Below are 24,858 nucleotides of genomic sequence, written 5' to 3'. Positions count from 1 at the left end.
AGCCCTACCTTAGCTTTCAAGCTGAGGCCACGCTCTTTCCAAGAAGCCCTCAACCAATGACTAAACACTAGAGCCTGACCATTTCTATGGAAGAAAATAACTTTATCTTTTAGGACTGAAAAATAATGCAAACTGTAAATTGAAGGAGTTTAGCTAGGTGATATAACAGAACCAGAGATTCTCTCTAGTTCTTACAGTCCATAAATCTGTTGAAAAGAATCTGGGAAAGTTTTATATGGATTATCAGTCCTTTGGTTTGTGACACTGGCTATTATTCCTGGGGATTCACGTGATCTTAGCTTTTTAGTTCATGAATTACTCAAGGTCTTACTGGCCCTGTCTCTGATTGCTAAATTCTAGCTTTGTACAATCTTGTTATTTTCCAAGTTATTCTGGTAAATTAAATAAGAGGAAATTCCATTAATATTAAATGATATGATTATGAAACTGCAGGTTGAAGGATTTCTACTGGGTGCTATATGAAATATAAGACATATCTCCTGTCAGGAAGCTGCCTGACAACCTTAGTCTGATTCTCCTCTGAAGCAAATCTGCAAAATTATTAAACTGGATTGTGAAACATGAGGCAAGTGACAACAAACAGAATAGCTTTCTATCATTTGGAGAAAAGAACTGAGGGATAGCTGAGTCACTCTGCTATGGTTAGTATTTGTATTGTAAATGCAACTCAGAAGAGTAACAACTTCATATTATCAGATAAATACAAATTAGTGTGGAATCAAAGAGTTGCCCTCACTCATTTCCTATTCTCACTCCTGCTTTGGGGAGAGAGGTTCTTTTAGCATGCTAAGAGAGGCAGTTAATATACAAATTAGCTAGAGAAAGGTTTCACCTCTGACTGGTCTAAGGCCTGAGGTCTATCCAAGGCCTTCATCATGCTAGACACCAGCAGAGGGTCTGGTTGAAGGAGGAGAACTGGCCAATAAGGAACTGGCAAGTACCCACCCAAGGTTAACTGGATAGGGAGTGAGAGACTACCCAAGGGATAAATAAGTGTTTTGCACCATCCTCTGGATTTTGTGTATATTTTTACCAGCTACTTATCAGATTGATAATGAACTACACCAGCATACCATGATTCGATAATGGATTCCACCTAAATATCATTACAGACTTTGAGGGACATAGCAGTGAGGTGACACCATAAGTCCAATTCTCTGTTGGAAAAGAGAAAAAGAAACAAGTGTCAAAACAAAAAGACAAAAAATAATAGAACTGAAATTCAGCAATGTACACATTCCAAACTAATAAATATCATCTGAACTTAGATTTTTTTTAAAAAGGATACATCTTCCTTTCAATTTAAAACGTGGAGCTTTTAATGAATTTTGACTTTTCTACAACTCCAAGGGCCTCCTTCCGTGTTGCATAAATAGTGGGGGAGAGGGGAGCATCATTCACATAAATGTGAGTGTGAATGGCGCCCCCTGTTGGTAGCCACCTGAACTTCCTATTCCTGAATCCATCTCTGCCTTCAGGAAAAATTACAAGTGCCTAATATGGTTCATAAGGTCCCTCTTCCTGCTTTAGCTTCTACACTCCAGATTTTTGGCTGTATCCTGATCTGCTTAACCTCCAGCTCATTGCCAAGCTCTTTTTTCCCCTCCTCCTGGGGTTTGCAGAAGTTGTTCCCTTTGCCAAGCAAATTCTTCCCCACTCCCATACTCCTTGAACTAAGTTATTTGCTTCTTCCAGGACTTAGGATGAGGCGTCACTTCTTCTGGGAAACCTTTGCCTAATGCTAAAATAACTAAAACATATTGAGAACATATTATAGGGCATGTGAGAGAACTTAGGACTGTTCTAAGTTCTTTCACATACATTAACATTTATAACTACCAGGATAACTGTGGGAAGTAGGTAGGATTATCCCATTTCACAGATGAGGAAACTGAGGCACAGACAAAGGAAATTCCTAAAATAGTGTTACACAGATGGGCCATGAACTGTGAGAAAACGGTAAGAACAAGGGATTGGAAGTCACAATGAAGTGAATTGTGCTAGGACGGGGGTCTTCCGAGCAAGCACGCTGTTAAGATTGGAGAACTACGGTAAGGGAGAGGTGGTGCCTGCATTGGCGATTTCTGGAGATGGTGCAGCCTCTGATGGTGACACTGTCCAGGGTACCAACTTGGAAATGGGAGGCTGGAGTGGAGGAATGGTGTCCTCGGCGACAACGTTTTCTAAAAGAATTCACTGTATTTCCCTGGCATCCAGCACAGTATGTTCTAAATTCTCTTAAACTATCTGTTGAATATACGTGGTGAAATGCAGCCCTTCCAGGCAAGCGCCAACCGAAGTTTCTTCAACCGCTTCTGGCTTTGGCTTCCCTCTCACAACCAGAGCACTAGTCTCTGCCAGGACTCCCAGGCTGCTCTCACTCCCTTAACCTCGGGTGCAGCTGCAGCCCAAGCTGCGTTCCCTGAGCGGTTTATCCACGTCTGGCCCCTGAAGCAGAGAACTCGCCTCAGAAATGGGCCTCGAGAAGGAGCGTGGGGCAAGGCACACTAGTTCAAGCCCAGACGGCCGGCATTGGAAGTTCAGGAGCTTGGCGACAGCGCCACATCGGTCCCTTAGGTCGTCCTCAGGCCCAGCCCCCACGGAGCGAGTCGAAGCCTGGTCGTGAGTCGGCCGCTCCGCTTCAGAGAAAAGCGCTAGGCCTCTAGCCAGCTGCTACAGGGAACCTCCCCTCCCGCCGACTCCCGCGCGCCTTTGCGCGCCCGCGGCCCTAGCGTCCTAGGCGGCGGGAAGCCCGGCCCCGCCCCCATGCTCCGGGGAGGGGCTCGACCGCAGCAGGCCCCGCCCACGCCGCACGCACTGCCCCTCGGCAACCGGCACAACACAACAAAATGGCCGCCGCACCGCTGAGCGCCTGAAGGGAGCGACCAGCGCCTCTGCGCCCGGCGTCGGCCCGCGAGCTCGCTCGGCCCGGCTCCTCCGTGGTGAGTGGCCCTGGTGGAGGCCGTTCTCCGGCATCCAGACGGAGCGGTGGGGTGAGGGGCGAAAGCGGGAAGGCCTGAACCGAGCGTGGGATGGATTCGGGGCGGGGGCGTGTGCCGGGGAATTGGGATTGGATGGGAAGGAGGGGAGGGCCCGGAACGGGCGTGGGGAGGAGGAGGATGGAGGGAGGTTTGGATGGGAAATGAGGAGGTCAGGGGTGGGGTGCGGCGTGGAGGAAGATGGGGTCCCGCCACCGAGCGGAGGAGGGAGGAGGTGTGCCAGGTGTATGCGGGGAATGACGGGTACAGGATGGTTTGGGTATCCTGACGGGCGTCCTGGGATCGGGCGGAATACGGTACATGGAGAATAATGAGAGTTAGGATATTGGGAAGAAATATTTGAAGGAGGGGAAGAGCAAATACTTTGTTGTATAACCGTTAAGGGACAGGTGCATTTTGAAGTCAAAACTTGGCTTCACCTCTTGATTCGGCCACCTGTGTTACCGGCTCTGCGATTTGGGCGTGGTCCTTAACCTTCCCGAGCAAATGTTTTCTTGTTTGTAAAAAATAATCGCTAATTACTTTCGAGTGTACGCTGTGTGCCAGATTCAGTTCTGAGTCCTTTAGTCCTTTGCGTTAACTGATTTAGAATTTAAAATAACTTGTGTGAGGTTTTCATCCCCATTTCAAAAGTGATGAAACTGTGGATCAGAGAGGTTAAATAATTTGCCTTATGTCACACAGAAAGTGGAAAATTAACATTTGAACTCAGGTTGCTTAGTTCCAGAATCCAAGCTCTTAATTCTTAATGATACCCTGTCGCTTATCAATGAGGTTAATAATTTTGACCTTACACACCATCTGCAAGAACTTAAATTTGGTAATGTCTTTAGAGTGCTTAGCACAGTCCTTTCTTCACTCATTCAACAAATATTTATTGTGCACCAAACAATAAACAAATAGAGTCCCTACTGTCTTGTAGCATAAACTCTAGAAGGAGAAACAAGTCGTTTCACAAATAATCATTTAATTCTAATTGTAAGGTGTTGTAAAGGATGCTATTTGGTGCAGAGACCTAATCCTGTTGTGCGTTTTGAGTGTAGAAACCCTGCCTTCTCAGCCCTGTATTCTTAGAGCCTAACACAGTTCTTGGTGCATAAAAGTTGCCAAATAAAATTGGATGGCTGAATAAATAAAATACTGGAAAGGGATGGGGAGCTTGGTTTTTTGGGTACCTGAGTAGAATGGAGAGAGATGTGAGAGGAGAGTTCAGGATGTTAATAGGATGCAGAAGGACACAGATGTCAGGGTGTTGGAAGGGAAAGGCAAGTAGATAGGCAGTTGGGTTGAGATGAAGAGGAATGGGTGGAAGTTTGATTATTTTGTTTGAAGAGGGGTTAATTAGAAGTCAGAGTATTGGAATGGATTAGGATGTTAGAATATTTGCTGTGATGAGCAGTTTGGGAAATCAAGATGGATATAGAAGTGTTGAGTCAGGGTACTGGAAACAACTATAGAGAAATGGAGGAAACTAATACAGTGTTAGGGAATTGGAACAGAATTTGTGGGAGAACTTGGTAATCAGGATAGGATGAAGGACGGGAGGCAGAGGTTGACGAGCACAGGATGGAGAATTGCCATTGGAGAGGAATAGGAGTCAGGATATTTGAAAGGACTAGTTAGAGAGTAATAGTGTTTAAATGGGTGAGGGTATGGGATGAAGTCGAATTGTAGGGAAAGTACTGAGATGTGATTAAAGGGCTAAGGGATGCAGTGGAGAAGATACGGAGGTCAAGAAATGGGGATGGATATTTGCATATTGGAGTGGCTGGAAAGAGAGAAGGAAGGTTTGAGGATTATTGAGGTCTGCCTCATTGGAAAAGATCAGAGAAGAAGGTGGAAAGTTAGGAATGTTAGGAAAGGCTGGATAGAGGTGGAGGTGTGGTCTCTACTAAGCTGTGACGGAGGGGATTGTTAGATCAAGGCAAGTATCTGAGTCTGAGAATGACTGGATGCCCGGTCATATGATTCTGATGATAACATCATCCAACAGCTTTCCTTACTCAGCAGACTACCTTCTGGGCCTTCAAAGTGTGTCTCCAGCTCTGGACTTGTTTTGCTTGTTTTGTTTTCTCTTTATCCTGCCCTTCACACACTCTAGCCCTATGTCTCAGCTCTATCTTCTCTTTTCTATTGCTTAGTCTTTGTTTATATTATTGCAAACTACAGCCTAGGTCAAACAACAGCCATATCTGTCTCTTTAAATTGTGGTTCAAGGTGTTACTACCCCCAGGTGATAGTCTCTGAAATAATGCCAGCCTTTCTCAAGCACAGTAAATCCCTAACCTCATTTCACTGAGTTAGCTGTTCTATGAGATCCTACGTCCAGGCTTTACAGGAGCTATGGCAACCAAGGGAGGGGGGTCTGGCAATGCACTGTGACTTTGGAACCATCATTTAATCTTTCAGGTTACAATTCATTAAAGGAAAGAGTTGATTTCAATTTCTGGAATCCATTCTAATATATTTCTTTAACTCTATAAATGAGTAAGGCAGAGTTTTTCTAATCAGGTGAGGTAACAAAGGACTGCATGATATTCTAGTGAGGCCCAAAGAGTCTTGGTTATTAGGATGTTCTGAGAGGCATTCAGCATGGTTCTTAGTCTTATCTTAGAGATAAGACTAAGGTGCAGGATACAAAATAATTGCATTGCGTAAAAATATAGGATGTGCATTTTTTAAACCAAGAAACTAGAAAAATATATAAGCCATATCTCTGTAACATGTAGCATACTATCATTCTAATTTTATAATTTTCTATCATGCTATGGGATAGCATGATATGGGATAGAGAAAGACATATACAAGTGGGAACTGGGCCCTGTGCCTCTCCTCTTTTATCTTTTAAATCTCTTGCCTTTATGAAAACTATATTTAATTCAGGAATGAATAAAATTATACTATTAAAGCACATGCCTCTTAGCTCTTCTCAAGCTTGAGTATATTATTATTTAGAAAGAGAGCACCAGTGCAACTTAACACAGAATGAGGAGTATTACTAAGAGACTTTTTGCCTTGGTAGAATGGTGAGACAAAAATTGTTTACCACGCTTCTGAAATTAAGACCTAAAACCATGTGGCTATGGCATAAATAGCAGTTATGTGAATTGGGGGAAAGATTTTCTGACCCATGTGGATGATATGACATGAAAAAATGAAAGAGAAAGTAAAGACATAGATTTGCAGTTTAAAGTGACCTAGACTATTGGAACAAGGTAGTTGGCCATGTTGTACTGTATACCTGTGAAATAATAGTCACTTTGTAAAAATTTCGCAGGTTTTTGTTACCTTCAAACTAGTCACCTTAAGAAGCTAGATCATGAGTTCCGTGATGCTATTACTATATTAAATTTTCTGTTTTTCCTTCAGGAATAGTTTTTATAGTGTATGTCGTCCATTAATCAAGGTTGTTTAGTGGCACTTGTTTATGATCTGTTTTGTCTAAGGCACTATCCTAGGCCCTACAAAGTGAATCAAACATGATCTGGCCTCCAGAAAACTCAGTCAGCAGTATGACATGGTAATGAAGTCATGGGCTTTGGAATCAGATCAGGATTCAAGTCTTGGCTTAACCAATTAGTTATGGGACTTTGAACAAATTATTTAACCTCTTAATCTTTAAAATGGGAGATAATAACACCTATTTCATAGAGTTGTGTTTAATCCTTCTAATGTGATGATACATACAAGAGCTTATCACAATATTTGGCACATGGTAAAGTTAATAATCAAACTGGGAAAATAAAAACAAAATGTAGTTGAAGTGATAGATCTAGTTTTCTTGTGAGACTTATAAATTAATTCTGAAAGCAGGACCCAAAGAGGAATTCCAGAAATGTTTTGGGCAAGATCAGCATTCCTAGAATGACTAGTCATTGAAAGGTATTAACATCTGTTAAATGTTGGTTAATTGATTCGATATATTAATGGCAGCTCTCCTTTACATATATTGTATGTGTTCTAAGCATTTAAAAAATAAGTTTCTTTAAAATCCCAGCCTGTATAATAATACCCATGTACATACCTGTGAAGGTGTATTTATTATACATGAAGATGTTCACACATCAAATCACTATAATATCTCTTTCTAATACCAACTTATATGGCATTAAGATTTTTTTTTAGACTTTCGTGGTGGTCCAGTGGTTAAGACTCCATGCTTCCAATGCAGTGGGCGCGGGTTCGATCCCTGGTTGGGGAACTAAGATCCACACTCTGCCACGCTGCGCGGCACAGCCAAAAAAAATAAAATAAAATAAGTTTTTTTTTTTAAAGCTACGATTTATTATTATTATTTCTTTTTTTTGGCCATGCTGTACACAACATGTGAGATCTTAGTTTCCCAATCAGAGATCAAACCTGCGGCCCCTGCAGTGGAAGCACGGAGTCTTAACCACTGGACCACCAGGGGAGTCCCTGGCATTAAGATTGGAGCTATCCAAAAACTTTGGATTGCAAACTACTTTTCTAAAAAAGAATTTGTGTTTTATCTTCACATTTTAAGTAGTGAGAGTAGGGGAGATTGTGGATATTGAGCAAAAGTAGAATCATTGTTAATGCAGCCTTGTTCAAGACCTATGCTTCTTATAAGATTTTTTGGTCTAAAAGTTTGTCAAATTTATAGTTTATGCAATGTACTTATAAGAGCAATTGTATAACATGAAAATCTTTTTTTCATAAACCTAACTTGTAAGTTAGGGCTCTTGGTATTGAGAACTAATACTACTCATGAAGATATCCTATGGCTGAAGTACTAAATAGCATTTTATTGGTTGCAGGTTCTTTATGAATAATTCATTCCATAAGTAGTAATTATCTACTATCTTTTAGGCTCTGTTCTAGGCCTGGAATACATCAGTGAACAATATCCCTACTTTCATGGAACTTATATTCTACTGGATTAATTATGTGATTTGACTTACAAATTAATTTGAGAGGAGAACTAATGCCAGCTAGCATTGTGTCTGACCAAGTCATTTACCATTCTGGGCCTTAATTTTCTTACATAAAAAGTAAAGGAATTTGGTCAAATGATTTTTGACAAGGGTACCAAGATCATTCAATGGGGAAAGGGAAGTCTTCAAAAATCATGCTGGGAAAACTGGATATCCACATGCAAAAGAATGAATTTGGACCTTTACCTAACACCATATACAAAAATTAACTCAAAATGGATCAAAGACCTAAATGTAAGAGCTACAATTATAAATCTCTTAGAAGAAAGCATAGGGCAACAGCTTCATGGCATTGGATTTGGCAGTGATTTCCTGGATATGACACCAAAGGCACAGGCAACAAAAGAAAACATAGACAAATAGGACTTCTTAAAAAGTTTTAAATGAGCATCAAAAGACAATATCACAGAGTAAAAAGGAAACCACAGAATGGGAGAAAATTTTTGCAAATCATATATCTGATTAGGGTTAATATCCAGATTATATGGAGAGAATTTCTGAAGAGTTTTAAAAAACGAAAAGACAAGACTGAGGGCAAGCATTTATAGCAGAAGAAATTAGATGTAGAGGTCCGTGTGGCTGGAGCCACAGAGTTGAGGGAACCAGTGACAGATGTGAGGCTAGAGACAAGGCTGTATTATGGGGGACCTCATAGGTCATGGTAAATATTTCATTTATTACAGACAGATTAACTTTTAAAATAGATCAGTCTGGCTGCAATGTAGTGATGGAGGAGGAAGGCAAGAGAGCTTGTAGACAGATCAGTTAGAAGCTATTATTAGTAGTTTGATGAGGGCGTGGATTAGAGTAGACGACAGTGGAGATGGAAAGAATGGACTATTTTGAGAGATATTTAGGAGGTAGAATTGACAAAACTTGGTGATCGTTTGGTTATGGGGAAAAGGGAAAGGGAAGCATCAAGAATGACTCCCAGGTTTCTGTCTTATTCCCAAGAGCATTGTTCATAGTTAGGGAACACTGGAGGAGGAACAGGGTGGGAGGAAAATGAGGGAGGAATGAGAGAAATGATAAATTCAATTTGGACATGTTGATTCAGGATGCCAATGAGATGTCAGGTAGCAGTTGGGAATAGGAGTCTGGAACTCGGAGAAAGGTTGGATTGAAAATATAAATATTAGTATACAGGTGGCGTTGGGAACCATGGGTGTTCATTAGATTGTCTAAATTAAGATTAGAAAGACCAGAAGAGACTTGAGGAGCTCTGACATTTAAAGATTGAATAGGAGAGCCTTGGCCAGCAAAGGAGGCCAAGGAGTGGCCAGGGAGACGGAAGGATAGGAGAGGATGGCGTCCCAGAAGCCAAAGGAAGAAACTGTTTCAGGAAGGAGAGACTGCTCATCAGTATGAAATACTGCTGGTTGCCAAGTATTTCCACCTTCCTTCAATCTAGGACCCCTTATGGGTAGAAGAGACATTGTGACAAGTTTGGTCCAATAAATTGAGAACCGTCATGACAGGTAAGGCTTCTGGCTGGAGTATGTGTCAGTACAGACCCTCTAGAGGTCTCTTCCCTCTGGTAAAGTAATCAGCAATGTCTGAAATAGTGTCTGCTCCCATCAGCTTGGAGTAGTTTGGGTTCTAGCATCTATAACTTCTGTAGTCTTGAAAATTCTAGAAATAAATAGTTTTGATAGCTCTAAAAATTAACCTTGTTAAATATACTGGAAACTCTTACAGGTTTTGATGGATACCTGGCTTTATTCTTGCAATGAAGAAAGGTCCTCAGCAAAAAATTTCCAAAGCAAAGACGCCACCATCATCTCACTCTCCTAGTCCATCATCTGTTACATCCAATATGAGATCTAGGTCACTTTCACCTTTAAGTGGATCCGAGACTCTACCTTTTCATTCTGGAAGACAGTGGTATGAGCAAGTTGAGATTATAGGTGAAAACCCTATGCTTTTGGACTACCAAGACCATCAAGGTATTGCTTTTAATCTAAGAATTTCACCAAATACTCTTAAGTACAGATGGAAAATATTCAACTTACATTTTTGGTCCAAATGTAACATATATCCAACTACTAACTTGAACCATTGTTTTTTATTGACAGAAATTGTGTAGGGACAGTGGGGGGATGGAGGCTTCTGGGTGAGGGTGAAGATGTCTAAAAGCGGTAGGAGAAGGGAGTTTCCTGAAAGAGGAAGCTTTATTTCCTGTGGTGGGAGAGTGCCTTAAAGCTCATATGCCAAATTTACCATAATCCTTGGCTGTGGGGAGGGCATATCTGTTCACTTCAGAATGGAGTGCCTTAATTCAGTATAAAAATGCTATCCACCCCTGGGCTATTCCAGTCTGCTTATTAGCATCTTGCTTATTAGCAATCTGTGAATGGACTAATTTCCACATAAGGGACATATAAATGTTCCACCAAGGTTTTTTTTTTTTTTAATTAGTATATAGCAGAGTTTTTATTTTTCTTTTTGTAATTGAAGTATAGTACAGTATTGGTTTCAGGTGTACAACATAGTGGTTTGACATTTATATACATTATGTTAGTTTCTGCTTTATAAAAAAGTGAATCAGTTATACATATACATATGTTCCCATATCTCTTCCCTCTTCCACCAAGGTTTTTATTTTTTCTTAAAAGCATTCTGTTAGTCTGGGAATCTATAATGTGATTAAGTGTGAAAGAAAACTATGTGATTTCTTTGCTAAGTCATGAAATCACAGTCATCAAACTCTGTTGACATGAATATTGACCAGTGTTTATTAATAAACATTATCAGCCTTGAGTTGACTGTACCCTTGCTGCCCGTTGGTACATTGTTATTTCTAATTTTTTTTTTTTTTTTTTTTTTTTTTTTTTTTTGTGGTACGCGGGCCTCTCACTGCTGTGGCCTCTCCCATTGCGGAGCACAGGCTCCGGACGCGCAGGCTCAGCAGCCATGACTCACGGGCCCAGTTGCTCCACGGCATGTGGGATCCTCCTGAACCCGGGCACGAACCCGTGTCCCCTGCATTGGCAGGCGGACTCACAACCAATGCGCCACCAGGGAAGCCCTGTTATTTCTAATTTGATTAATATTTTAGAATATGTTCTTTCCTAGAATGGCCCAAATTTTAAAAATTATTTTATTTTGAACCAAAATAAATGTAATATTAACTTATTATGAGTAATCATCGGGAAACTTTGGCCCACAGCCTGGATCTGAACCCAGGATTAATTATCTTTGATTCATAAAGAAAGAACCAAGAGGCAATTTTCTCTTTTTTTTGGATGGTTTTGCAGAATTTAACATAGCTTTTTTAAAAATATTTTTTTAAATTGGAGTATAGTTGATTTACAATGTTGTGTTAATTTCATGAATCAGCAAAATGAATCAGTTATTCATATACATATATCCACTCTTTTTTAGATTCTTTTCCCATATAGGCCATTACAGAGTACTGAGTAGAGTTCCTTGTGCTATACTAACATGGCTTTAACAAGCTGTGACTGCAATATCCAGGAAGGTCTTAAGATAGGGTGTGCTATCCATTAAGTTAGTACTTTATCTCTATAAACTGTGTTATGATCCTCTATATTTAAAAGAGCAACAAATTTGAGTTTCCTACCATAAAAAAGAAATAGGAAAAGAGGTGTCATCTGAACGTGGGTTGGAAAAGAATTTCCAGACTCAAGGCAGAATGTAAAGAAGATAGAATTTATTAGAGGGAAGGGTTGCTGCCAGAACAGCGGGCCGACTTCCTAGTAGTCTGGGAGAGTCGGGCCCAAACATGTGCTATTGATCAGCTTTTATAGCCAGAAAACAAAGGAATGGTCCGAGGTGAAAATTTCATTTACTGATTGGTCGAGGCACATATACCTTCCTTCTATAGCGTGGGAGTGGGAAAGGGCAGATGCCTTTCCTTATTTGGGACAGGCCCGGTAGCCCAGGCGGGCGTGCCCAGGTGGGCTCAGGAATTTCGTAACCATGGCAACATGGTAGGGAAGGCGATTAAGAGTCGGTAAGGGGGGCTTCCCTGGTGGCGCAGTGGTGGAGAGTCCGCCTGCTGATGCAGGGGACATGGGTTCGTGCCCCGGTCCGGGAGGGTCCCACATGCCGCGGAGCGGCTGGGCCCATGAGCCGTGGCCGCTGAGTCTGCGCGTCCTGTGCTCCGCTATGCTCCGCGACGGGGGAGGCCACGGCAGTGAGAGGCCCGCGTACCGAAAAAAGAGTCGGCGCTGAAACTTTTTGAAGGAGGGTCATTCTTTGTCCTTGGAGCACCACAAGAGGATTTTTAAGAATTCCAGTGTTTTTGAACTTCAGATTAGAATTTTAAAAAACAAACAACTAAATAATGCCAATATATATATTTTTAAAAATAGCTAACATTAAAATACTGCTAAAAACCTCAGTGCTGCATATAATTAAAAGTATAAATTTTAGATTCATCTGCCTAGGTTCAAGTCCTAGATTTGCACATTTCTAGCTGCAAGATCTTGAATAAATTATTATAATTTCTTTTATAAAGGGGAACAGTAATTTCTATCCCAAAAGTTTGTTGTACAAATTAAAATTTTTAAATTAATTAATTTTATTTTTGGCTGCGTTGGGTCTTCATTGCTGCGCGCAGGCTTTCTCTAGTTGCGGGGAGCGGGGGCTACTCTTCGTTGCGGTGCACGGGCTTCTCATTGCGGTGGCTTCTCTTGTTGCACAGCATGGGCTCTAGGCGCGCGGGCTTCAGTAGTTGCAGCACGCGGGCTCAGTAGCTGTGGTGCGCGGGCTCTAGAGCACAGGCTCAGTAGTGGCGCACGGGCTTAGTTGCTCTGCAGCATGTGGGATCTTCCCAGACCAGGGCTCAAACCTGTGTTCCCTACATTGGCAGGCAGATTCTTAACCACTGCGCCAGCAGGGAAGTCCCCAGATTATATGTAAAGTATTCAGCACAAAGCTTGCACACAATTAATATTTATAGAGTATAACTGTTATTGTCATTATTATGAAATGCTACATAAAGTAAAATATTATTATTAAAACATTGCAAATAGAACTAGCCAGCTGTTTTTACATTTGCATTGCTTTAAAAAATTTTTTTGTTATATAACATCAAGACGATTTGTTTTTCAAAGTATTCATGTCTTCCTCTACTGATAATGATCTGTTTGTGTAATTTCAGAAGCTGATTCACATGAAGGAGTTCGATATATTACCGAGGCCCTGGTTAAAAAACTTACTAAACAGGACAATTTGGCCTTGGTAAAATCTCTGAACCTTTCACTTTCTAAAGATGGTGGCAAGAAATTTAGGGTAGGTTACCAACATTTCTGAATACACACATTGTTTTTAATTTTTATGTGCTTTAAATTTTTTTTTAAAAGAGTATATTACATTCACAGCACCCTAATGTCACCGAATTTGTTGCAGATCTTTTATCGTTTCTAGTGAAAGTTCTCCATCAGAAGTGTGACATCTTCAAATTCGTAAGCTCCTATTATTCTACACATTATTGATTCTCTCTAGAATGAGTCCGCAAACTACAGCCTGTAGGCCACATTGGGCCTACTGCCTATTTTTGTTAATAAAGTTTTATTGGAGCAGAGCTACACTCCTTTGTTTACATATTGTCTGTGGCTGTTTTTGCACTACAATGGCAGAGGTAAGCGGCTGTCAAAGAGACTGTCTCACAAAGCCAAAAATATTTACTATTTGGCCTTTTACAGAAGTTTGCGGATCCCTGCTCTAGACTGTTCACTACTTTATTCATAAACTATACAACATGAGCACATTGTAATAGACAACTTAATTTTTTAATTGGAAATAATATAAACGTAGATGCCTACTACATTAGTCACAAAAATTAATTCCAGAAGATTGAAAATCTTAATGAAAATGAAACAAAAATCAACCGACAAAAGTGCTATAAAATTATTAGGAAATAATATAGGAGAATATATTTTTAAATCTTAGAGTTGGGAAGGCCTTTCTAAGCAAACACCAACCCTAATACCACAAAGAAAAATATTGACAGATTTAGCTTACTTAAAAAACTTAAAAAGTTGTGTTTAATGAACGATATCTTTTAAAAAGTTAAAGCAAAACAACAAGCTGGCAGATAGTGTTTCCAGCATATGTAACAATATCCACATAATATATAGAGCACCTACAGTTCGGTAGAAAGAGACAGCTAAATGGAAAATGTGCAAAGGATATGAACAGTTTGTTCACAAAAATATTATAAATGGCTAATGTTAACATGAAAATATGTTCAATTTCATTCGTATCAAAGAGGTGTGAAATAGAACAATAGTTTGATGCCATTTTCCATCTTGTATGTCTGATGGACAATAATTAAAAAGATTATTTCAGTGTTCAGAAAGGTGTGAGAAATGGGTATTCTCATATGGTCTTAGTGGATGTATAGATTAGTACAGCATTTTAGGAAAACAGTTTGATAGTATTTATCAAAATTTCAAATGTATTTGTTTGATCCAGCAATCGAGTTTATACTTACTGAGTTTATACTCACCAACACAGCAGTTCTACTCCTTGATATCTATTAATATTTGCACACGTATCCAAAATTGTCTGAATAGTCATGTTTATTAAGCATTATTTAAGATGGAAAAATTGGAAATAACCAAATGTCTGTCAATAGGGGATTGCTTAAAAAAATTATGGTGCAATATACCATGAAATACTATCAAGTTTCTTAAAAGACAAGAACAAAACCCAAAAAACCCCAGAACTCTATGTATTAATGTGGGGAAATGTTCCAGTATATTTAAATGCAACAAACAAATTCTAAAATATTTTGTATAGCAAGGTCTCAAAATATATTTTTTAAAATTGTTTTTCTATCTATGTATATATAGATGTAAATGAATAGAAAGGCCTATATGTATACATATGTATATGTATGTGTATATACACCAGCCTCTTAACAATGGTTACTTTTGAGCAGTGAGATTTTTTATGGGGGCCTGCAGACCTGATGAAGAGAGCTTTTTATGTTTTGTTTGAAATTTTTATTAGAATATATTTATGTCTTGTGTAATTAAAAAGGAAAAAAGGAGACATCCTGGAGTTTAAAGGGTGTGAAAATGAAATATCAAGTTAGTAAATCTTTACTGTGTGGTTATTATATGCCAGGCATTATGTTAGGCTGTGGGAATAGATACAGAAGCCAATAAGCTTAGTTTCTGATCTCTGGGAATTTAGAGCTTAGTGTGAAGAATGCCTAGGATTAAGAGGAGAAATAGTGAGAGGGAATCAGAGAAAGAGAGTGAGCACGTGGGAGAGACAGACCCAGTGAAAAAGTCCGAAGGGGCTGTTGGAATAGAAGATCCAAGAGTATGATGAACGGGGGCCAAAGTTGAGAGAACGTCAGGCAGAAAGGATATGCTATAAAATGTCACCGAATCAGCAAATAGGATGAAAACTTGGAAGAAGTTATTTGATCTGGCAGTTTAAAAAGCCCTTCCTTCTATTTCTTAAACCAACCAGGTTCATTCTTTTAGAGTCTTTGCATTTTTTTCTCTGCCTGGTATTCTCTGTCCCCAGATGTTCACACAACTGGCTTATTATTAGGGTCTCAACTCCATGCACTTCCTCTCTCTCTGAAGCCTTCTCTTAACCCAATTGCAGTTAGCCACCTTCTCCTCAGTCACTCCCTCTCATTCTTTCATTCAATAGATATTTATTTAGCACCTACCATGTGCCAGGCACTAGTACTATAGTAGTGAACACAGCAGACAAAATCTGCCCTCTTGGTGCCTTGCACTCTGTCACATCACGTTACCTTTATTTTCTTGTTAGTATGCTTCAGTGCCTAAAAATTTTGTTTCTTTATTTGTTTATTGGCTTCCCCTGTGAATGAAATCAAGAACCTTGTTTTCCTTATTCACCACTGTTTTTCCATATTTCCAGTACCTAGAACAGCTCCTGACACATAATCAATCCATGTTTGATAAATATTTGTTGCAATGGATGAATGAATGGTGATCTTGGAGAGAACTTTTCGAATACATAGTAAGGGTGGAAGATATATTGCCTTGCCAATAGAATAATAGTGAATGGAAGGCCTCAGAGTGAGCAAATATTCACAACTTTTATGAGAACATGGTGGCAAATAAGAGTGATAAAATGAAAGCTTGGTAGGAAGCAAGTTGGGAGTGAGGTGATTTGTATTATATAGAGGAGACTGAGCATGTTGAACATAGGCTCCTGCAGCAGGGAAATAGTCTGGTTCACCAGTATACCGCCATTGCCCGGCGCCACATCTGACATGTAGTGAGTGGGAAATGAATATCTGTTGAAAAGTGACTGTTTTTAAACTTGAGGGGAAGATCCAGGAGAGAGAAAGAGATTGGAGATACAGGAACATAAGGAGAAGAGATGGGTAAGGTTATGCAAGAGCGTAAGTACCTAGTTGAACTTTGAAGAGGGGAGAAAGGGAGAGGCATAGAAAAGACGAGGTGGAGAAAAGGATTGATGGGGAAATTCTCATTGGATAGTCTTCAGTTTCTTAGTGCGTAGGAAGTGTTGTCCGCTGAGGGGCAAGGAGAGTTTGGCGACCTGGAGAGAGTGGCCACTCCTGGCCGAGGAGAGCCACACCAGAGGATTTTCCGGGGAAGCAGTAAAGGCTTAGTCTCCGGTGACTGATCAGCACATGCTTATATGTCGTGCTTATGTCGAGGCATCTGTTATATAAAGTATTTATTCATTTGTTTCCAATTAGTATATCGAAAATTTGGAAAAATGTGTTAAACTTGAAATACTGAATCTCAGCCATAATCTAATAGGGAAGATTGAGAAGGTAGACAAGCTGTTGAAATTACGTGAGCTCAACTTATCATATAACAAAATCTGGTAAGTAAATACTTCTTTGGGTGGCACTGCAGGGTCGTCATCTTTGTTAAAGAGGTAGATTAATGCTGCTGTGTTACTGAAAGAATCCTTTGAAAGATCAGGCACTTTGATTCTTATTCATTTGTAGTCTAGCCCTTCACATATGATAGCTGCCATATTTTGGCATTACTAAAGTACAGAATAACGTCTGTCATTAACAAAGAAGGAGATACATTTTTTGAGTACCAAATTTTATCTTAATTCCATTTTTGACAGGAAGTTTTCCCAGATATAGTCTGATTAACTGCCTTATTTCATTAAAAAAGGTGGCATGAAGCAGAATGTTTTAACCCTGTCATTTTGATCCTAAAGATATTTCAACCTGTTTTGAGCCTATGTATTTATCCTAATGTTCTTTGCTCATTGCTGTAATAAATACACACTATCTTGTTTCCACTTCATAATATATATTACTCTGAGAAATAAACATAATAAAACTGACAGTTGCTAAAAATGCACATAGAAAACTTGTTATAGGCAAAATGATACAATTATCAAATCTTGAATATCTTTATATCTATGTATTTTCCCTCCACATAAGACTTGGTATATATAATGGCCAGAGAACAAAACAACTAACAGTAGCAGAACCTCTAATATGGCAAAAATGAAATGGGAAAAAAAGTGATTAATGAATCAAATCCTTAATGTAAAGTGTGTATAAAAAAATTGATCCTGATGAAAATAATTTCAGCAAAATAAAACTGAAAATAAAGAAGCTTGGAAATATTTGCCCAGTATAGAGAATTGACCAAGGAATTAAATTGGAATCAACTTGGGAAAGTATTTCATCAATGAAAATTCCTGAATATGGGTGATAATGTTTTATTAATTTAAATATTCTGATTAAAATATTTTTGTTCATAAATACAGTATCATTCTGGGGGTCCACCAGCTCAAAGTAGCAGCCATATCCTGCTGGCATAGCTAATCTTTTGTTGATGATTTAAGGTAATAGTTAAGGACATCTTGTTCTTATGCAGGGCTGTAGCACATAGCACAGTGTGTGCTGTTGAACTTTCTAGCTCTCCCCTTGCTGTCCACTAGTAGTCTTCACAGTGGTTAGTGAGAATGCTACAGACAGACTCTTCTGTGTTGTGGGATCTTAAAGTCTGATAGTAAGATAGGTAGGATTCCTGGGCACAGACAGTAATGAAGAGTTTACTAGAGCTGTTCTGGTAAATTTGTTTTTAGCCACTCTTTTTAAATTCTCATTTATAAATTATAATTATGGAAAGTAACTCCACATAAAACCAAGCCTGTTTATTCTTAAAATACAATGGAGGGGCACTATCATTGTACTTATTACTAAGTTTGATTTTACCCTTTGGTTTCCAGCAAAATTGAAGGTATAGAAAATATGCATAATCTGCAAAAGCTAAACCTTGCGGGAAATGAAATTGAACATATTCCAGTATGGTTAGGGAAGAAGTTAAAATGTTTGCGAGTCCTCAATCTGAAAGGCAACAAGATATCATCGGTAAGTTATTCAAAGTAGCAAGAATATTTAAAAAATTTTTGGATTTGTTGAAGCAAAAAATTAAAATCTAAGTTTTTTTTAAAATGGGACTTCTTCTAATGTCTTTGGTTCTTTGACAAAACATCAAATTCAGACATAAGCTAGTATTCTCTATGGTAATTAAATATAGGCAGTCCTGGTTTTGCATGGTTCCATGGTAGCTAAAAGTTGACCTCTTAGCATTTTCCCATCTTTCATTTCATTTGAGCCTCAAAATACTCTTGTTAAGGAGACAGTGCAGGGATTATTTTTATAATTCTGTGAGTTAGGTACCATTGTCTTATCCCATTTTCAAGTAAAGTCTCAGAGAGGGTAACTCTCTTACCCAAAGTCATTCAACTTGTGCCCGAATCCATGTCACTGAATGGCTAGAGCAGAGTTCTTTTTTTTCAAACTTGTGAATTAATCTGAATTAATCTTGATTATAGTGTTAGGTGTTACAAGAAGTGTTAATCACTAGCTTTTTATAGTAGGGCAACTTTGTTTTCGTGGTTCACATAAGCTAATAATGATGTGTATTTTTCTCTGGAGTATATTTTATGATTTCCTTGTGATATTTATACAGTTAGATATTCAATAAGCATTGAAAAGTAAAAACATTAATTTACTTAAATCTGTATTAAAATTGGTACAATCCTGCTATAATTTAAAGAACTTAAGTCTTAGAATAGAAAATAAAAGATGTGACTTCCAATATGGGTCTAGACTTTGCTTCTGTGACCTTTGGAGAATCTTTCATCTCTCTAAAACTCACTATTTAAATTAGAGAGTCCCTGCCCTGCCTTCTTTCAGAAGTGGTATGGGGCTCAGATGAAATGATAGATGTGAAAATACTTTAAAAACTATAAGGAATACAGCATTAGAGTTATTTAGTATTTTAAACTTTCACCAGTAGAAGCCAATAATAATAAATAACATTTGTTTAATGCTGTGCAATGTTTATGCTTTCTCATTTCATCTTTATAAAGATCTGGTAAGGTGACTCTACCATTTCACTGTGACAGCCCAGGAGCCTCACAGCCCAAGCCCCATGCCATGTTACACAGCATCACCTTGGAGCTCTTGGAGCTTATGGGGTGATGGGAGGAGGTAACCATGAATCTATTTAAAATTTGCCACACATGTTCCAAAAGTAGTTGATCCCTAGATAGGACTGTTAACAGGAAAATCATTTAATAAATACTTATTATTATTTCTAATTTTGTAAGACCTTCTCATCCCAGTTCATATTTGACATTGGCTTCAGTAAGAGTGCACATCCACTTGGGAGAGATTTATTTATACTAGCTATTGATAGTAGTGTTTCTCAACCTTTTAAAATCCCTCTTTGGGTAAATGTAAAAATCTTACTTCAGAACTGTGAGTGTCTCTACATATCCTTATTTCTTTTAACTATCAAGTATAACTGTTACCTGAAGATTTACCAAACTCCTTTTTTATAGCCATTTATATTTTTGATTTGTTCAATCAGCATACTGAAAAGATAATAGGATTAGAGTTTCACAGTCTTGAATTCAAATCCTATTTCATTAACATATAACCTCTGAGCTTTGAGCAAGTCACCTAAATTCTTTGAACCTCAGTTTCATCATCTAGAAAATTAAGATGGTTCTTATATCATAGGTTTTTGTGAGGAGTCACAGATAAAATAGTATATGGAAAATGCCTAATACTGCCCTTGATACATTTTAGATTCTCAAATACTCCTTTCTTTTCCGCCCTTCAAATCACTACTTTTGGATAATAGGTTTCATGAATAGGTTGCTTGCCATGTTAATAGCAATTTCCTTGATTTATTACTTCCCTTAGGTATGTTTATGATTTTTATTTTATTTATTTATTTATTTTTTTAACATCTTGATGTTTATGATTTTTAAATTCAATTATACCAATTATAATGTTACCTATCATTTCAGCTCCAAGATGTAAGCAAATTGAAACCCCTTCAAGATTTGACTTCTGTGATCCTAGCTGAAAATCCAGTTGTGACCCTTCCTCATTACCTCCAGTTCACCATTTTTCACCTCCGTTCACTGGAAAGTTTGGAAGGTCAGCCAGTAACCACTCAGGACAGACAGGAAGCTTTTGAGAGATTCAGTTTAGGTGAGGTGACATATTTTTAAAAAACTAAATTTGGGTGGGAGAGGAATTTATTTCAGAAATTATCCAGAAAAAAAATATTTATTATGAACTTTATAATGCTATTAAAATTTGCATATGGGCTTCCCTGGTGGCGCAGTGGTTGAGAGTCCACCTGCCGATGCAGGGGACGCGGGTTCGTGCCCCGGTCTGGGAGGATCCCACATGCCGTGGAGCGGCTGGGCCCATGAGCCATGGCTGCTGAGCCTGAGCGTCTGGAGCCTGTGCTCCACAACGGGAGAGGCCACAACAGTGAGAGGCCCGCGTACCGGAAAAAAAAAAAAAAAAATTTGCATAGACAATGGCATCATAAATCAATGAACTCAGCAAATATTCATTAGGCATGTACTGTGAGCCAGGCACTGTATCTGGCACTAAAGATATAATGGTGATCAAGACGTAAGGTACTGGCCTTCGTGCAGCTTGTGTTTTAGTGGAGAAGATAGACAAAAAAACAAGTAAACCCAGATAAAGTAACAGAGGAGAACCCCCTTTTTGGAAAGTGGTGTAAAGGAATGGCTCTCTGAGGAAGTGACATATAAGCTGAAGGCAAAGGCAGGAGAGGATTAGTCATGTGAAGAAAGGCCTGAGGGAGAGGGAGCAGCTTGTACTTTGAGATTGGAAAGACCCTGGTGAGTTAAGAGACAGAAAGAAGATCAGTATGACTGGAGGATAGCCCAGGTGAAAGTTTGGAGAGATGGGGAGGGGAGAGATGGCACAGGGCCTTGGGGTTTGGATTTTATTCCAGGTGCAGTGGAAAGCCACTGACAACTTTTAAGCGGGGGTTTGTATATTAAGATTATTTTTGATGCTGGATGGAGAATGATTTGAAGCAGGGCAAAATAGAGATAAAGGGACATGTTAGAAGGCTATTGCCTTAGAAATGTTGGTGGCCTGTATTTAGGTGGTAGATGTGGAATAGACGGATCAGCTTTGGAAGTAGCATCAGCAGCACTTTCTAATGAATTGGATAATCCCCAAGCTTCTGGCTTGAGTAAGTGGTTGGATGGTAGTATTGTTTTGGAAAATGGGAGAACTCAGAATGTTGAGTTTGAATGTCTGTGAGACAACCAAGAAGAGAATCAGAAATATGAGTCTGGAGTTCAAGAGATCTGTCCTAGAGATATAAATTTGGGATTCATCAGCATAAAAATAATATTTAATTCCACCGGAATCAACTAGCTCACTCAGGCAGGGGTTTGGAAGAGCATGAAGAGGAGCCAGTTAAGAAAACTGAGAAAGAGAGGCCAGCAAGGTAGGAGAAAACCAGGAAGTAGTAGGTTGCAGAAGCCCAGAGAAGATTTCAAAAGAGAAAGTGGTCAGCTATGCTGACTGTTGCTGAGACATGAAGAAGAAAAATGAGCACAGAGAAGTGCTTTAGAGTGACAACATGATGATGAGCTTGACAAGAGCAGTTCAGGAGTGGCTGGGACAAATGCTAGATTATAGATTGAAGACTGAATGGGAGGGAGACATTTGGGTAAAGATTTGATATTGCCTCCCACAGTTTCCTCCCCTAGTACCTAATAAATGAATTTTTTAAAGTAAGTTTAAAAAAATTTCACCAGTAGCTTCCAACCAGGAAATGGAGAAGCAAGTGCAATAAACCTCAAAGCTAGTAATCAAAGCAACAGAAAATATTCAAGAGCGGAGTGGAGAGACAAATCGTGGCTTAGTTCTTTTGGTCCTTGAGAAGACAGGAGATGAGATTAGAAAAAAAAAGGAAAGATTGTCTATTGATAAGAGGGATGGGACACTTTCTCCATCAGAAGGGAGAGAAGATGTGTGTAGGTATGGGTAGTTTTGTTGCCTTGGTGGTAGGAAGATGAGGAAGTTCCCACTGGTGGGGTCTGTTTTCTCAATAAAATAAGAGGTCATCAGCTGAGAAAGAAAATAGGAGGAGTACAACATTGCAAAGCAACTATACTCCAATAAAAATTAATTTAAAAAAAAAGATTGGAAAGAAAAAGAAAATAGAAGGAGTATGGGAGGTTTGAAGGGAAGAGGAAGGTATGAAATAGCCTAACATGATAATGTTAGGGCATGAGCCTGTATGTTCAAGTTAGTCCATTTTGACTTATAAAAACAACAGTTTCATATGGTTTGATCCAATACTTGAGAAATGGTAGATTTTTATTTGTTTCGGATCCCCCTAACTCAACATTTGTTACCCAGAAGTTGATGTTTTGGAATCATTAAAAAATATAAATAATGCAAGGGGAAGTCATTATATAAATATACTGTTTGGGGAAATGTTTAAAGTACTTATAATTCATTCACAACTTTGGATGTTAATTAAGAGCTTTTAGTGATGCTGAGCTCTTGGGATCCAGTGGTAATACAGATAGATGCGGTTTCTGCTTTCACAAAACTTTAGTGGAGAAGGCAGACAGCCAAGCTATTTGATCACATTTTCCAACTCTCTCTGTGATGAGGACTGCGTCAGAGGTGCAGGGTGGCATCATAGCATCCCTGAGAAGTGTCCAACCTGGGGAGGGTAGAGTCAGGGCAGGCTTCTCAGAATAGTTTTTAAAACTAAGACCTGGAGGATGCAAAATACGCCAGTAGGAGATAGAGGAAGACAGTTCCAGGGAGAAGGTGTGAATAAAAGCATGCAGGTGGAAAAAGTTTTCGACAAAATTCAACACCCATTTATGATAAAAACCCTCTAGAAAGTAGGCATAGAGGGAGCTTACCTCAACATAATAAAGGCCATATATGACAAACCCACAGCCAACATCATTCTCAATGGTGAAAAACTGAAACCATTTCCTCTAAGATCAGGAACAAGACAAGGTTGTCCACTCTCACCACTGTTATTCAACATAGTTTTGGAAGTTTTAGCCACAGCAATCAGAGAAGAAAAAGAAATAAAAGGAATCCAAATTGGAAAAGATGAAGTAAAGCTGTCACTGTTTGCAGATGACATGATACTATACATAGAGAATCCTAAAGATGCTACCAGAAAACTATTAGAGCTAATCAATGAATTTGGTAAAGTAGCAGGATACAAAATTAATGCACAGAAATCTCTTGCATTCCTATACACTAATGATGAAAAATCTGAAAGAGAAATTAAGGAAACACTCCCATTTACCACTGCAACAAAAAGAATAAAATACCTAGGAATAAACCTACCTAAGGAGACAAAAGACCTGTATGCAGAAAACTATAAGACACTGATGAAAGAAATTAAAGATGGTACAAACAGATGGAGAGATATACCATGTTCTTGGATTAGAAGAATCAACATTGTGAAAATGACTATAGTACCCAAAGCAATCTACAGATTCAATGCAATCCCTCTCAACCTACCACTGGCATTTTTCACAGAACTAGAACAAAAAATTTCACAATTTGTATGGAAACACAAAAGACCCCAAATAGCCAAAGCAATCTTTTTTTTTAAGAAGTTTTTTTTAATTTTCTTTTTTTTTTAATTAATTAATTAATTTATTTATTTTTGCTGTGTTGGGTCTTCATTTCTGTGTGAGGGCTTTCTCTAGTTGCGGCGAGTGGGGGCCACTCTTCATCGCGGTGCGCAGGCCTCTCACTATCGCGGCCTCTCTTGTTGCGGAGCACAGGCTCCAGACGCGCAGGCTCAGTAGTTGTGGCTCATGGGCACAGTTGCTCCATGGCATGTGGGATCCTCCCAGACCAGGGCTCGAACCCATGTCCCCTGCACTGGCAGGCAGACTCTCAACCACTGCGCCACCAGGGAAGCCCTTTTTCTAATTTTAAATTTATTTTTTATTTATTTATTTTTGGCTGCATTGGGTCTTTGTTGCTGCGCGCAGCCTTTCTCTAGTTGCAGCGAGCGGGGGCTACCCTTTGTTGCGGTGCACGGGCTTCTCATTGCAGTGGCTTCTCTTGTTGCGGAGCATGGGGTCTAGGCGTGCAGGCTTCAGTAGTTGTGGCACGCAGGCTCAGTAGTTGTGGCTCGCGGGCTCTAGAGCGCAGGCTCAGTAATTGTGGTGCACAGGCTTAGTTGCTCCACGGCGTGTGGGATCTTCCCGGGCCAGGGCCCAAACCCCTGTCACCTTCATTGGCAGGCAGATTCTTAACCACTGTGCCACCAGGGAAGCCCCAAAGCAATCTTGAGAAAGAAAAATGGAGCTGGAGGAATCAGGCTCCCAGACTTCAGACTATACTACAAAGCTACAGTAATCAAGACATTATGGTACTGGCACAAAAACAGAAATATAGATCAACGGAACAGGATAGAAAGCCCAGAGATAAACCCACGCACCTATAGTCACCTTATTTTTGTGTTATCTTTTAAAATTGTTATCCACATGGTAATACCTTCTTACCTCTTAATAGAAATCACTTTCTAGCTCAAAATAATCTTTTTTTCCAAAACCAT

The 24,858-nt window shown here is 39.3% G+C and overlaps 1 protein-coding gene across 11 annotated transcripts in view; it reads left to right on the top strand.

The window, feature by feature from the left end:
• The first annotated feature begins 2,861 nt into the window (after window positions 1–2,861).
• The window catches only part of CNTRL (centriolin), an 84,607-nt gene continuing 62,610 nt past the window's right edge, over window positions 2,862–24,858 (top strand). For all 11 annotated transcript variants that reach the window (XM_060300540.2, XM_060300542.2, XM_030858815.3 and 8 more), the window contains exons 1-6: window positions 2,862–2,963; window positions 9,674–9,921; window positions 13,104–13,234; window positions 16,665–16,795; window positions 18,173–18,314; window positions 20,270–20,456. In XM_060300540.2, coding sequence (XP_060156523.1) covers window positions 9,705–9,921; window positions 13,104–13,234; window positions 16,665–16,795; window positions 18,173–18,314; window positions 20,270–20,456 — 808 coding nt within the window. In that variant the 5' untranslated portion in view covers window positions 2,862–2,963; window positions 9,674–9,704. The remainder of the gene's footprint in view (window positions 2,964–9,673; window positions 9,922–13,103; window positions 13,235–16,664; window positions 16,796–18,172; window positions 18,315–20,269; window positions 20,457–24,858) is intronic.

Source organism: Globicephala melas, chromosome 6 (assembly GCF_963455315.2).
Source record: "Globicephala melas chromosome 6, mGloMel1.2, whole genome shotgun sequence".
In the NCBI taxonomy this organism is placed as follows: Eukaryota; Metazoa; Chordata; class Mammalia; order Artiodactyla; family Delphinidae; genus Globicephala; species Globicephala melas.
This window is presented reverse-complemented; position numbering and strand designations above follow the sequence as displayed.